This window comes from Stegodyphus dumicola, chromosome 2 (assembly GCF_044657685.1).
Source record: "Stegodyphus dumicola isolate Sdum_Otavi_A_Nest chromosome 2, ASM4465768v1".
Classification (NCBI taxonomy): Eukaryota; Metazoa; Arthropoda; class Arachnida; order Araneae; family Eresidae; genus Stegodyphus; species Stegodyphus dumicola.
In genome coordinates this window covers 168,069,095-168,085,302 of record NC_140769.1, presented here as the reverse complement: position 1 = coordinate 168,085,302, position 16,208 = coordinate 168,069,095, and the positions used below count along the sequence as shown (strand labels likewise).

At 33.8% G+C, this 16,208-nt stretch overlaps 1 protein-coding gene across 1 annotated transcript in view; it reads right to left on the bottom strand.

The window, feature by feature from the left end:
• The window catches only part of LOC118194383 (uncharacterized), a 100,237-nt gene that overhangs the window by 72,409 nt on the left and 11,620 nt on the right, over positions 1–16,208 (bottom strand). The window contains exons 2-5 of the mRNA XM_035365531.2: positions 12,128–15,684; positions 9,932–10,047; positions 6,523–6,789; positions 980–1,123 (exon numbers count right to left, since the gene is read on the bottom strand). Coding sequence (XP_035221422.1) covers positions 980–1,123; positions 6,523–6,789; positions 9,932–10,047; positions 12,128–15,684 — 4,084 coding nt within the window. The remainder of the gene's footprint in view (positions 1–979; positions 1,124–6,522; positions 6,790–9,931; positions 10,048–12,127; positions 15,685–16,208) is intronic.

The following is a 16,208-nucleotide window of genomic DNA, read 5'->3' as shown; positions in this document are numbered from 1 at the left end:
CGTCGGGTGAATATCCTCACTCTCAAGAAATTTGTCGACCAGAAGAGCTCTATATGGCCTTCCGTTATGATGAAAATCGGTGTTTAGGTTAAAACAGAATGGTCACCCATTGCTCCGTACTCAATCACTATCAGCCTTCACCATGCTAATCGGACTCTCTTGTCTGTAGACGTGAGCAGGACATAAACAGCCAGTCTTCTGGCAAACAACCCTCTCTCATTCAGTCTTTTTGAAACAGTCACCCTTGTTACACGGGTTCCTGCGGCTGCACGGGTTCCGAGAGAGCTGAGAAGATGTAGCCCTTCTGTTACGCCTCACTAAAATGGACAAATAGCGATTTTCTCTGGCCATAATGGCTCTTGGACGACCTACCCCTGGCTTTCCCTCGACGGATCCAGTATCCTGAAACTGTTTCCATACATTACACACAAAGCTTGGAGGTAAATTAAACTCTCTTCATATCTGGACTTGCGATTGGCCTGCCTCTAGCCTCCCCACAATTTGCCACCTCATTCCATCATCTAAACATTGGTGGTTACTCATTTTTACTGTTCCGATGTGAATTTAACCAATTGCTGCAAGATAACACCAAGAAATTCGCCGAGGTGGGCTAGCGAATGCAATTCGTCTTACCATCCACATGCTTATAAAGCCTGTTTTTCTGCTGGCTCTGCCTACACACACGTGTACGTTTACATATTTGACATACAAGATTTGAATTTTTATCTAGAAGCAGTGGTTTTCCCTTCAGTTCAGTTCTTTTCATGCAATTCGATTAAATACGCAAATTCTCTTAATTTATTTTACCACCAGCGTATTTTAAAAATACGCATTTTTAAATAAAATCCACAGTTTTAGCTTAAGTATATTTTGATAAAAATTAAATACTTTAAAATAAATATTTTAATTAAATAATTCTGAATTAAATACACAAAAAATAACTTTAAAGCAAATTAATAAAAAGGTAGAAAAATCTTACAGATGAAGTATTACGATATAAAATGCTTTTATTTTCTCCATCTTCAAGTGCTTCAAACAACTGTAGTACATTCTTTCCTTCAATTCTCCAAATTGGTGGCTTTTCACAATTTTTACTTTCAATGCTGACCACATAGTCCCCAGTCTATAAAAATAATTATAAAATTGTTTATATAACTTTTTTAACAGAATCTAAACAGGAAATGCATATAAATAAGGAAAACTTATATAAATGCTGTACTCAGATTATCAACAGAGTAGATGCAACATATATCAATGTACAACACACATGCTTAATTCATTTATCACAGTTCCACTTAAAGAAGTTTATTTTGCCATAATCATTTTGCGTACCTTTTTCAGCCTTGGGTAGGCTCTTACTAGCATCAAAGAGTATCTGAATGACCACTATGAAAATTGACCCAAATTTAACCCCTGAGAACATACTGGCTTGGTTGCATGGGTATTTGCATAATGTTTTCCAAGTGTAGCATGAATACAAGCCAGTTTGACCTAAAAAGTTTTCAGTGAAGGCATTTCTCTTCACAGGTACATAATCCTAATATTATCCTCTGCTGTAATCATATGAAAAAAAATATGACAATAACATCTGAAAAGTTTGCGCATAATTATTTGTTAAAAATTAAATTACAATCATTTTGTGATTTGATGCACAAAAATTTTTGTCTGATAACATTAGTACTGCTACATTAAACATGTATTAGTATTTTTAATACACGTAACAATATTAAAAACACTGCTGTATTTTTAGAGTATATTGACAGAAAAATCCTGTAACAAAAAATAAAAATCTTTCAAATTGTTACCCAGTAACATAGATTCTCTAATATCAAAAAGGTTATGCTGAGAAATTTAATAAAATCATTTTTAATAAATCAAATTGAATTTCTCTTCCAAAATGCATTAAAATTGTTAATTTTCTTGAATAACTCATAATTTTTTAAATTAAAAATATTTGATAATTGATTTTAAAATGATGCTTAAATGTTTTCTTCTGCAGTGTTATTTTGAAGCAGGACACATGGACAATTGGCAATGCCCTCATGAGGACTTGAACCCTGGACCTCTTGAATATGCATCGAGATTGCAATGCAAAGGCAGAGATGGAAAGGACGGAAAAAATACCTTATATACCTAAATACCTTATATACTCCCCTTTTAAAAAGACAACTGGGAATTAGGGCATCCAATTGCCAAATCCTGGTACTGAAGAATAATTGTCCACCACCTTTTAGTTTAGGCACCACTTATAGAGACAATAAGTAATTTTGAAGCGGAAGACATGAAAATGTGCAAAGCCCTTGCCAGGACTCGAATGCTGGATCTCTCGAATACATGTCGAGTATGCATCCAATTACACCATGAAGGCATGCGGAAAATACCTTATGCTTCATATTTCTTTCTTTATCAGTTGAAATCAGAATTTAACTCCAACCCTTGTAATATATACCCTCACTTTTTTCTAGTAGTTTCACATTTGAAGTAAACTGCATTGTGTGACTTTGAAGAAAACTTTACATTAGAAAAGTAATTAATATTTTTACTTGGAATAAAGGAAAACTGAGTAAATTCATAAGTGTTAGAACAAATAATTTTGACTTCATTATTTGCCTTTGTGATTAATCAATTATTGGCCTTCACAAAACAATGCATTTGCTTCATAGAATCAAACAGCATATAGTCTGATTTCATGACATTATATCACATAACACTTTTCTGACATAAATATAAGATTAGAAATCAAATTTCTTTCTTTTAATTACATCTGAATACTTCTTATGTATTTAAATTATGATTAATTAACCTTATAATTTTAGTTTAGTATCTTGTTAAGCTGACTTTTCGATTATTCAAAATCTTTTGCTGCTTCCTCCCAATTTCACCTTACCAAAGTTTTATTATATTTCTGGCTGAGTAAGGAATGTCAAAAACTTGCACGAAATTAATTTTACCTTGAGATAATCTCAAAGAAGAATGATGATGACATAGTTCAATAAGTACCACACCTTTCTTGACAGAATAAAGTAACAGATCTTAATTTGTGCTAAATACTTTATGCATCATATAAAAATAAAACAAAAGAGAAGAATGCTACTAATCTTAATTATGCAGCTTTTTCAACTATCAAGAACCAAGCTATTCACAATGCAGCCATTTTCAACACATTACTTTATTTTTAAGAAGGAATGTTTAAATATTTTAATTTACCATTATTCATATATATGATTTAAATACATACATTACAAATATAAGGTACTTATGTATTAGCAGAAGAATCTTAGTAAAAGTTGCCAAATTTTCAGGATGTGTGAAACTTTAAAATTAAGCAACCTATAAATAACAATTCTTCAAAGAACCATGCTTATATTTTAGTTTTAATATGCCATGTCACCACTTTTTTATACATTTGTTTTGTTGCACTGCAAACTCATGGTTTTTAATCAACCAATCGTGATAATCACAGTCCAAACTCAATTTTAAAATTAAACAGTAGTAGGATTTGCCTGTGGTGGAACAGACTGTTGTAAAATTTCTGGAGCAATACAGTAGTTTGACAAAAAATTGCTAGAAAGAACTATTGCTTTGAATCTATTCTGAAAGTAAATGCTACAACATGTCCTTCACTGCAAAAGAAACAGAAACTTGCCTATAAGGTAGATTTACCGATTTTAGGTACATATACCTAATTAAAATGAAAAATATATAAGTAATAAATAATTTTTTAATAATACATCATTTTTTTTCTTCTGCAGAAAATCACCACATTTTCCTGAGGTGGTGGTGCTAATATACAGCTGCCAAAGATAGCCAATTTTTTCACTCTTACCAAACTTAGTCTTCGACTACAGAGGCTGTTCACACATTTTTTAGACGATGTATATTGTATTCACAAAACTAAATTACATAAAATTCTTGTGTTTTAAATGTTGTATTTGACATCCCTTATTCTGAACTATCTTTCGACACCGTAATTTCCAGGATAATAATGCCTTTTGAAATGGCAGAAGAGGTATTCTATCCCATTCCTCCCGAACAGCTTTCCTGTTAGGGTTTTGGGACAACGTTTGGATAATGCAGTTTCTAAAAGTCCGAAAGCACAAAAATCTATAGGTGACACATCGGGAGATTTAGTAGGGATATTAGTGAAGGGTATAACCTTGATACCAGTTTTTTGTTCCATTTCTTTTAGGAAATTTACAGTGGATTTTTATGTGTGACTGCTAGCTTTGATTAAGTCTCACAGATTGATGGCACTGTGGGAAAAGCGATGGTATTTCATTCAGAAAAATTGGTGATAAAATATATTCCTGATAGTATTTGGAGTTAATCTTGACATTTCTTTGCACTCTCTTTATTTTTAACTTGCCATTATAAGAAAAACCAGCAACAATCATGAATTCCTTAGAAAAACTTTCTTTCGATTCTTTGAACCATGTACTTAAATTTTTTTCTTCTCTTTTATGATAATAAATGGCTCTTTTTTTGTTACAATCATTTGAATACACCCATGCTTCATCTATTGTGACAACTGTTTTCCATTTTTCTTTGGATAAGTGTTTCTCATATAGAATTCTGCAGCGTGTCCTGCGTTGAGCAATATGCTTTGGAAGAAGACAATGCACATTGTGTTTTTTCGCTTTCTTAAGATTTAAATCAACGTTTATCATTTTGTTTACAGTGGACACCGAGCATTTTAATGATTTTGCAACTATCCTTTGACTAGGGGGATTTTCTTTTAACATTAAACAATGTACCTTTGCAATAGTCGAGGATGTCTGTTCTTTCCTTGGATACTTGTTTGGAATTGTTGTCCCACTTGAGGCTCCAATTTGACATTTTTTTCCTTTCTTGTTTATGATATTACCTATCGATGCTTTAGTATCACAAAACCATGACTCTCACATCGTTTTTGGATAACAGAGTATGCATATTTCTTTTCGGAAAGAGTGTAAATGTAGCTATCGAACCACTGCTTTGTTAAATTCGCCATTTTGAATAAAAACAAAACTTTCAAGCCACAGATGATAATTTTGACTTTTAAAAACATAGTACAATTGCAATTACTTCCTTTGTAGCGAACGATTTTTTATTACGCTTACCAAAATCGTCTAAAAAATGTGCGAACAGCTTCTGTATTTGTACAAGTGCCTAAATTACATTGTGATGATAATGCTATAGATGTAACATAAGCAATATCAGAACAGACAGCACAAGTCTACTTTGAAAATAAAATATCAAGAACATACTCTACATATAATACTCAACTGCAAAAAGTCAGGAATGTTGCTAAACTTTCATCGTTATGGTTTATCTTGCATTAAAATTTGCCAGAATAATATGAATTCATCTAAAATTAATTTAAACTGAGGTTAACAACAGCATTCATTTGCTAGCTATAGCCAACAACAGCAATAGTTAGCATTATTTAGATGCTAGCAGATAAACTTATAAAGAATTCCAAAACTGGCAATATTTCTAATTAAATTACAATGCATGGAAAAATTAAAAATTTAAAAAAAAAAAATATATTACAGAAAAAAAAAAAATTATCCCACTCCTTTCAGTTTTGAATACAATCGTTAATCTATACAGTTTCTGTAAGTTGAAGCACATCAACTAGGTTAAACATACAATATAAGAAATTTTTTTTAAATAATGTAATTTTTAAAAAATAACCGCACATTTTAAAGGACTTCACAGTGCAATCTCGATTAATTAAAAAGCTAAAAAAATGCTGAATGCCAGATAAGTTAAAATTCTAGATATTTGAGCAAGCATATAAAAAATGCAATTCACAGAAGAAAAGTCATATAAATGGGAGTATAAATATAAATGAAATTAGTCTAAAATTATAAATACAGTCATCTTATTTGTTATCAACTTGAACATCAAAAGCATATATTTAAAATTATGTACAATTTTGGGAAAAGAAGCATTTTGGACTTGGAAAGTTGACATACTTTGTACATACAAAAACTAAAATTAATATTGTATGACCATTGTTTATCTGTTTTTAATTAAAATCGCATATATCAACCATTAATGCATACTTTCCTTCATACCAGGATCATGTAACCTTTGAAATACTTCAATACATAATGTTCTACAGAAGGCAAGTACCAAATTTTAATCTTTTTTTTTTTTTTTTTTTTTAAATGCGAGGGGGAAACAGATAAGTAGCAATTAACAACTTATTTCTTTTTTTTATAAAAACTAAATTGGATTATCAAGAACTGAATGGATTTATATAAAACCAAAGTAAGAATCTTATGATTATAATGTGACATCACACTTATTCATTTTGGTGTTAAATCACACTGATGATAATGTTCCTCAAGTGCTTTATGATGGCATTATAAGCCTCTAATTTGCTTATTTTATTCCCGGAAAGCCAGAGTTTCTAAATTTTAAAATATTTCAGTTACTTAAGCTTTCCACTTAGCTAAATGTCAGACAGTCTGGCTTTTACTGTAATTATAATTTCACCAAACAACTGAATTAAATTTTCAAACTGAATTTTACCTTAAAATGAGTTTCAGAATTCCAACAATTTTCACCATTACTGAAAGATTTTTTAGCTGTCATTTCATCATTTTCATTTGAACTTGCATTGTTAATTCCTTCATCACTAGTTTTTGTTACTTCTGGTTCAGTAAAAGGTTTTGATGAAGAGCCTGCCTTTTTAAATCCCCGTCTTTTCCTTTTCGTCCGACTCCTATATATTTTCTTCTTTTTTGGAATAACTTCTTGAACTTCTGGAGAATTTGTTTCTGGTACAGGAGGCTTCTCCTAAAAGAGAAAAGGATATTTAGTAGAAACTTTATATAGCACAATACTGCTAACTCATTGCAACATATCATAAATATGTAAAACAACAATAGAATGATGGTACTTGCAGACAAACATAGCTGTTGATTCAACACATTTTATTTTAGGTTAAAGAAATTCTAGAGATGTGACGTATCATCCACAACATTATAAGAGCAATAGGCTCTCCACAATTTTGTGAGCTTAGCACATCATAAGACAATGGATGGTACAGAGAAGCAAGTGGCAACATGTTACTTTGATGCAGGTAAGTGTGAAAGTGTGTAGTTATACAATATGGAGGCTTAGTTTACCAGGAGAAAGGTTTCAGTTTGGAAACTTTAAGTTCTGAATTAGCTATATCATCTTTATTATGTAAAGGATGAAGAAGGGAAATATCCGAATTAAAATGAAGAATAAAAGTGGTTATTGCAAATTAAATTAGAAGTTTGCTTTACCTGTTTTTATCTTACACTTACAGATGCTCACACAGAGAGAAACATATCTCTCTCTCTTTATATATATATATTTATGCATGCGTACATGTTGTATGTAAAGTACAAACTAAATGGTCATGTAAAAAATAAAAAAATAAATAAGATAAAATGCTAACTTTAATTAATTTGCAATGGACCCTTAATTTTTTCTTTTCTTTTCTTTTTCTGTCCTAAAAATACACTGCTTATAACAAATCGCTTTAACATTTGTCATTTCAAAACGAATCCTCCTCAAAAGATTCTTATACAGAGCTACTCAAATAATGCTACAATCTATGATAATTTTCAAATTGAAGCTTAAATACCAACATAAACAAAATGAAACTATAACTGAATTTTTCTTAAACCAATCTTCATGTGAAAAGCATGTAATTCTTTTTCTGCTTCACTGCCCTGTCAGAAATTATATTTCTTCCATTTACATTAATCACAAAAATACAAAAGATTTCCTTGATCAAATAAAGGCATGCATTTTTGTACCAATTTAGCTGTGCCTTTATCAAAAACATTTTAATCAAGAATAAGAAGTGTTCGGTGTGCTACAACTGTACCTAATTTAGTATGAATTGGTTGCCATCATTAACAACTATGTTTTCAATATCTAAATCATCATATATATACATTTACTTTTAAAATGAGATTTGCAAGCCAAAAATACAATTTTGTATGCTTTTTTAAACTAACATGTGATTTGTTTATTTGGGCCAGGTCTGGTTCCATAGAAACCAAATTATATATATAGTGTATATTATTTTACACTCATGTTCATAAATTAAGGATAATGCAAAATCAGGCAAAGGAAGAGTTAGAAGCAAAACAAATTTGACTTATTTGTAAAGCTTATTTATTAAACAAAAGGTAAAGAGCAAAAAAAGATGCTATATGTTTGATATTATTAAAAAAATTAGCGATTTTTTTTCTCCCTGGAGCAAATTAAAAAAAAAAAAAAAATCCTATTTCCAAAAAACCAATATTACATAGTTGGTATGATTGTTAATACATTGTATGTCTCCCAGACGATGCAATACAGTCCGTATAGCATATAGTCCGCCTAGGCATGCTGAGTATCAAACTATCGATCTGATCTTGGCGGATATTACACCACTCAAAAAGCAATGCTCTCCGAAGTTCCGGTAGACATGTAGGAGGAGGTTGACGGGCTGCAACTCGTCGGCCAAGCATGTCCCACACATGCTCTACTGGAATCAAGTCCGGTGAGAATGCTAGCCAGTCCATACGGGTGATATCCTCCGATTGAAGGCATTCGCTTACGATGATTGCATGGTGAGGACGGGCATTGTCATCCATAAACACAAATTGTGCACCCATGGCGCCCCGAAACAAACGTACATGTTGTTCCAGAATGACGTCCCGATAGATTTGGCATATCATGGTTCCAATTTGAACATGCAGGTCAGTTATGGAACCCAGAATAATTCCACCCCAAACGAGCACTCCTGCACCACCGTAACGGTGTCGTTCAATGATGTTTTCTTGGTGGTAACGGGTACCTGGAGCTCTCCATATGAAAATCCGGCGAGAATAAGACTGCAAGCTAAGCCTGGACTCGTAGGAAAACATCACACAAGCCCACTGTTGCGGTGTCCACAATGCATGCTCTCTACTCCAGGCTAACCACAGGCGACAGTGAGTTGCAGTAAGTGGAACACATCTGACAGGTCTACGAGCCCATAGGCATATAGACCAATCTGCCCTAAACGTCTGTACACGGTCTGCCTTGAAATTGTCATACCAGTGGCTGAAAAGAGCTGACGAGACAGATCTGAGGCTGTGCTCCGCCTGTTTCTTTCGGCAGTAACTGCCAAATACTGGTCCTCATTCGGCATTGTAATTCTGGGGTGACCTCTGCTGTAACGTCTACTTACATTACCATCATCTTGGAATCATTGCCAAAGCCTGGAGATGATGCTCTGGGCAATTCCAAGTTCATCTGATACTTCCAGTTGGGTACGCCCACATTCCAAACGGCCGATAATTCTACCATGTAAAAAATCATCCAAATGCGCCCTTTGTGTCATAACTATTCGGTTATTGCACTGAAATGCTTATAAAGCCCCTGCGAACAATTTTACTTCTTTGCCTGTATTCCTTATATATCACTCTCTTACACTCTCGTCATTCTGAAGTACCATCAGTGTCATCTGGTTACTTCCTGAAATTTGCATATGATTCTTGAAGATGTGCGTAGTGATTTTACAGGTGAAATATTTATTTTAGAGTTTGATTTCCGGGTGACTCTGAATTATCCTTAATTTATGGACATGAGTGTAAATAGACTAATTTACATTACTTTTTAATTATGATTACTCATTATTTGAACATGAACATTAAAAATTTTTTAATTTCTTTAGGCTAAGCTTGAAGTAAATATTTAAATTTAAGAAATTGCTTGTTGAAAAATAAATGATACTTTCTTTGATTTCTTTTGCTTTCTTATTTAAATGCAGTAATTAAAATTAAGCATTCAGCTATGAACTACTTACTGCTAAATATTTGCCACAAATGTTATCACACATAAATATTAATGCATAATACAAACAATTTAAGTAACCACACAGTTACATAATGAATGTATCTACAGCAATATGTAATTGATTTCAACATACTTTCTGTTGTTCTACATCTGGCTCTGTAGGCTCACAACCCTTAACAGCAGCAACTTTAGTATTTTCTTCAACCTCTTCATACACATATTTCCTCTTAACACAGTTCCTAGGCTTTCCTTATGAAAATGAACGATTATTTGTATATAAAAGCTATTTTCAAAAATATTTATTTTTAAAAAATGAAAGAAAGGATAGATAAAAAAAAAAAAAAAACTAAGTACATATTATTCAAACATAGAAATAATTCTAAATATATATACTTCCCATCAACAGTAATGATTAGTCAGCTAATATGCCACTAATACAATCAAATATTGAGATAGATTATTATAAATAAATTAAGTAATAGCAAATAGATAAAAATTAATATCTATTACATTAATTTGCTAATATTATGCTTTGTTAACTGAGCACCTTTTAGCACCAAATACAAACACTGGCATGAAATCCAACTAGATGGTGGCAACTTTAGCAATCTTAATTAAAAAAAAAAAAAGAAAGAAAGAATGTTGGCTCTGTTAACACAAAAGCACTGAAAAAATACACAAGCATTAATAAACTTAAAGAAATGAGCTAAGAAATTAAGAATTTTAAATAAATAAACAATTAAATCTATGATATCATATTTCTCAAATTGTCTTGGATCCCATGAAAATAAAATATAAAGGTAAAATACAGAAGAATTTATTTCTTTTAACTTGCTCAGTTTACGGAGAAGCAACAAACTGATTATATTTCAAAGAAACAGACCTTATTTTACTATGCTTTTCAATGAGTGTTTTCATACAGTTTGCTTATCAGTGCAAAATAAAAATATCATAAACGTGCTGAGCTAATTTTTAATATTTACAAAATTACACTCTAAATGCACTCTTTTGCAAAAAAATCGAAGCACCAAGAAGGACTTTTGCAATCGTGGCGAAATTTGGTATGCAAAAACATCTTGATCGAACATGCAAATGATCAAAGTTTTAAGGCAAATGAACGGGAATTGCAATCACAGCGCGTATTTCTAGTGCGCAATTTGCAAAGTATAAAACCAGTAACAGAGGCAGAAAATTTATCTTTTGTTGCTGGCCATTGTAATTCCGTAAAGAAGCAACTAAAGATGACATTACGACGATATCGACGACCTTACACACAACTAAACGATGTCAAGCGTGGTCGCATTGTAGGGTTGCGTGAAGCTGGTTGGTCATATCAATCAACAGGCTGCCACGTACTGTACAGCAGTATCTGTACTGCAGCGTACAGACACTGCTGTGCAAAGATGTTGGAGCAATAGTTGTTACAAAGAAATTGTCGACAAAATGAAGGATCACAAATACGAGGCAAGATAGGATGATTGTTGGCCAGGCCCAAACTGTTCCAACGGTATCATTGTTGACTATTCAATGCATTACAGCCATGTCTACACCCCCCCCCCCCCCCGTGGTACTGTCCACCATCTCACAGCGCTTGTCTGAGGCGAGGTTACGATCATATAGGTGTTTAAGATGTTTGCCTTTGACCCCACAACATCGGTGGAGTCTGAGTGGTGTCGCAGCCGATCATGATGGCTGCCATCAGGCTGGCATCATATAGTGATCAGCTATGAATCCCGCTTCACTCTTGAAACAGATGACCATCGTGATCATGTCTGGAGAGGATGGGGACAGCGGTCTTAGTCAGCCTTTGTTTTAAAAAGACATACAGCCATGACCCCTGGTGTCTGAACTGTCTTCGTACAGTTGATACTCTTGCTTGGCCAGCAAGGTCACCAGACCTTTCACCAATCGAGCATGTCTAGGGCATGGTAGGCCGCCAGATTCGGGCCCCATAAAATATCGTAGATCTAGAGTGACAACTGATAAATGCCTGGCAGAATGTGTCGCAGGATAACATTAGGAACCTCTACCACGCCTTGCCTCGACGAATTCAAGCATGCATTGACACCAGGCGCGGTTCGACCAACTACTAAATTTGAACACTCAATGGGTGATTGTGAGCAGTGAACAGGTACTATGACCTTGAATTTTTAATAATTTTATTATTTGTGCATGAGCTATATACATATTCAATTTCATCAAAAACAACCACTTCCTTCATGGTACTTTGATTTTTTTTGGAAAACAGTGTGATATATTGTAGATATTTTCATTAATTCACAATACATAAGCTAAAAAAAAAAAAAAAAGTATTTGAAACAGGGCTTACTTTTTGTCAAACCTGAATTCCTTTTTTTCAAACTTCTTTCTTTACACTTCCTCATTAACTTTCTTCTCTGGACATGCTGCACGGTCTTAATAATTTGAACTTCTTTGGTTGCATTACGTGTTCGTTTTGGTTTTTCTACTGCAGTTTGAGGAGTTCTTGGCATCCCAGATGACTTTTCAGTGTTGCGCTTTACTTTAATAACAAGTAGATGCCGTGTCCTTCTCCTTTTACCTTTCCTAGTTTTCATAACACAAGTACTTTTTATCGTACACTTTTCTATTTTATCATCTTTCGTAGATTCCTCTTTCTCAAGCATCTGTTCGTCACTATTGGATACTTCATTCATATTTTTAAGGACAGGCATCTCTTCTTTATTTGCATTACTTTTGCCAGAAGACAATTTGTTGTTTTTTTCACTGTGATCTTCTTCATTATCTTCACAAAGTCTCTGAATAGCCATAGCAACTGAATCAAATATTCCTTGAGTAGAATTTTCATCTTCATCTGAAGAGAATGATGGAGCTTCAGGATTCGGCACAACCATCTCTTTCTGTAAAGTTGAACAACCAAATAGGGAAGGATCAAGAGAAGGTGTTTCATCAAAATTATCCTTATCATCATGTTCTACAATAAGACTACTCCTCTTAGCATTCTCATTTTTATGATCTTCATTTACAGAAGCTTCATTTTTTTCTCCCACTTCATGATTCTTCATTAAAGAAGTGGCATTTTCTTCCTTTTCACTTTTAGTGTCATGGTTTACAGGTTCAGAACTAACAGTTGGTTCATTACTGCCTTCCAAGAATGTCAAAAAAGACTGCAGAAATCCTTGTTCTTTCTTTCTTTTTTTCTCTGAGAAACTCCCTTTGGATGCACTGTCTTCAACATCAGGATCAGATGACAATCCTGCAAGGAAGCCCAAGTCCTCTTCAATACTATTACATAATTTTTTTGATTCATCAGACAAATCATCCAAGGGAGGTGACCTACATATAGGAGACTTACATTTGCTAATTTTTTTAATATCATTTTCTACAGTTCTGTTTTCTGATTCATCAATATTTTGCATCTCAGAATCACTTGCTGAATTATCTTTTTTAATGACTGACCATTTTTCTTCACATTCTTTACCTGTTTCATAGCTTAATTCAGGCATATTATCTTTAACTTTACTTTTTTCTTCCATTGAGTCTTCTTGCTTTTTTATGCTTAAATTCAGAGAAACATGGGAAAGATCAACTGGCAGTGGAGAGTTTGTAACAGAAGGCAATTCACTGCCTACAGGAGGACTATCATACTGATGAGAAGTATTATTTGATAGCACATTTTTGTTCTCTTCCATACTCACAGAAGTTTCAGGTGATGCTAACTGTTGTTGGTTATTTTGCAAATGAGAATATGTACAATTTAAAGGCAATGTATTTCCTGGTATGTCACACCTACGCTTACGGCCTCTTTTACATTTGAGTTTCCCTTTTGGAGTAAAATCAAGAGCAGGTGGTGGTGAATCTGAAGAAAATGCGAAGACATCACTCTTATTATTGTTCAGAGAGCATTCAGATCTTGAGGAGATTAATGAATTTAAGTGTTTTACATGAGCTTGATTCTGTATACCAATGCTCTGTCTTCTGTTGTCAAAACTTCTTTCCACAACAGAATTTTGATACAGGTTTTCTTTATTCAATTTCACCATATCAATTGGTAATACTGAAGATAAATGCATTTCCTTTTGCTGTGATGAACAATTCCTTGTTATTACAGCAGGATCCACATCAGACAGATTTTCCTCAATCATTTTTGGAGAATCATCAGTGTTGTCATGCATTTCAGAACCTAATGCTCCATTCATCACATTATTACCATAATTAGTCTCTGAATTTGAATGAGAACGAACATGATGGCTTTCAGCAAAGGGTCCACTGTTCATACTAAGGTTACTACTTTCTATGGAGTACACAGATGGTGAAGAGTGTTGAGATATATCTGGCTTAGCTGGAGAATCTGATTCTGAGTGGCAAGTTCCAGGTGTAGAATAACAACCATCATTAGAAGGAGAGTGATACATAACAGACTGGCTATTAACTGAGGAACAACCACTATCATGGCTCAGAGGTAAAGGCGTTGGAACATATGCCTGACCCATTGAAGAAGGAGGTGTGGTATGTGCAGGTGTTGATGCTGGGATTGGAGTACTCATAGGAGGGTATACAGCTTGTCCAACTGAAGAATGGTGATTATTATGCACTACAGCTTGTCTTACACCACTATTCTCAGCACTGCTATTGCTGGAATGTGAAGGTAAACAAGAAGTTGGATGTGCTGAACCAGATGGATATGGATATGCTTCTCGAATGTTATATGAATGACTCTGGGGATGAGATTCAGAATTATACATCACAGAATTGTTACTAATGTTGCTTGTGATAACTGACTGACGTGAAATTTGGCCATTGTGAAGATGGGTGGAATTGCCATTTAAATTGCTATTTGGCACAAAATTAGAGAAATTAGTGTTGGCACTGGCATTTGTGCTAGTTGCAGGGACATCCTGTTTTTCGCCATTAGGTTCAAAAGTTCCAAATGTTTGTGAATAACAATATGGTGAAATTGAACTTCTTTGCACTGGAGGCTGAACGTTAGAACAATACGAACTATATGCTGCAAAATCATTCTTTGAGCAGGAAGAATAGTAGTTGTCACTCACAGATGAGAAATATGGGTCACCCTGAGGTGACAAGAGAGAGGAATGTGAAGTATTGCTGCTATCAACATAAGAAGATGGAGGTCGAGCTGGTGAAGAAAGAATGCTTCTGTACCCACGACTCAGATCTTGATCAACAAATGAGTTACTAGGTAAAGAAGCACGAGATTGCTTAGATGCTTGAACACTTAACTTATCCCCACCTCGTCCTACAAGATGTGATCTGTGTAGCACAGTTTCATGAGGCAACACACCAAAAGGTCCACAAGAAGGAGGAATGATGCCAGAATGTCTCCATGAGCTTGGAGGCATTGAATTAGGGAACAGATGTCCAGATCCAAGCCCAGATCCACTTGACAAAGCATTATTCCCATCAGAATTTCTGGCATAAGCTGACATTCCACAATGTGAAAAGCCTGTTCTCAGATCATTAAAATCATTTTCTCTATTTACAGCTTTGAAAAGTCCTGCAGCTCCTTGGGGAAAAGATGAAAGGTGACCCTTAGTGGCTGATGGAAAGGAAGTAGAGAAAAGACTAGCATCATAATTAGCGGCAAATAAATTTGCATTAAAAGAAGGATCATTATGGTTTGCCTGAGAAGGGTTTAAGCCATGAGAAGCAGCTAAAAGAAAATGGTGCGGTCCCCCTGAATTTCCATAACCTGGAATATGCTCCTGACGAGGCAGAGATGATGGCAATGCAAGATCATTCATCTGAGCTTGTTGGGAGAGGGATCCAGGTGGATGATTCATTGTAGCTCCTAGCCGAGAGAAATGCTGACTGTACGCCGACCATGATGTAGGGTCCATGTCTCCACCAAAAGAGAGAAAGATTACCTTGTTTCCTAAGCAGAACCTATAAAATCAATATATATATATATGAATGCTTTTCAGCTTTACGAAATATAATTTTGTTTATTTCTGCTATTAAAATACACAACTATAAATCATTTAAAAAATTTATTCTCAGAAAACTTTACAAAAGATAGGATTCTTTTTTAATATTTAGAGCAAATAATTCATATAGAAGAAATTATTATACATTATACTGTCAACAGAAAGAATCAATTAGTAGTTTCTGTCACATAGCTCACAAATTAAAAAAAAAAAAAAAAAAAAAAAAAAAAAAAAAAAAAAAAAGAAAGAAAGAAAGAAAAAGTAGCTAGATAAAAGATACCTTAGCTGAAATGAATTTTGAATAAAAAAGTGAACAGGTTATCTAGTGTATCTAACCAACAGTGTAATTTTTCAAGATCATTTGACAAATGGTGTAAATGGAAAGTATTTCAGGCTCATTTTCTATCTGCCTTTTATGAGAGATACTTATCAGTGCAACATAAATTTTACTCCAATTGCAATATGCTTCAACACAGTATATTA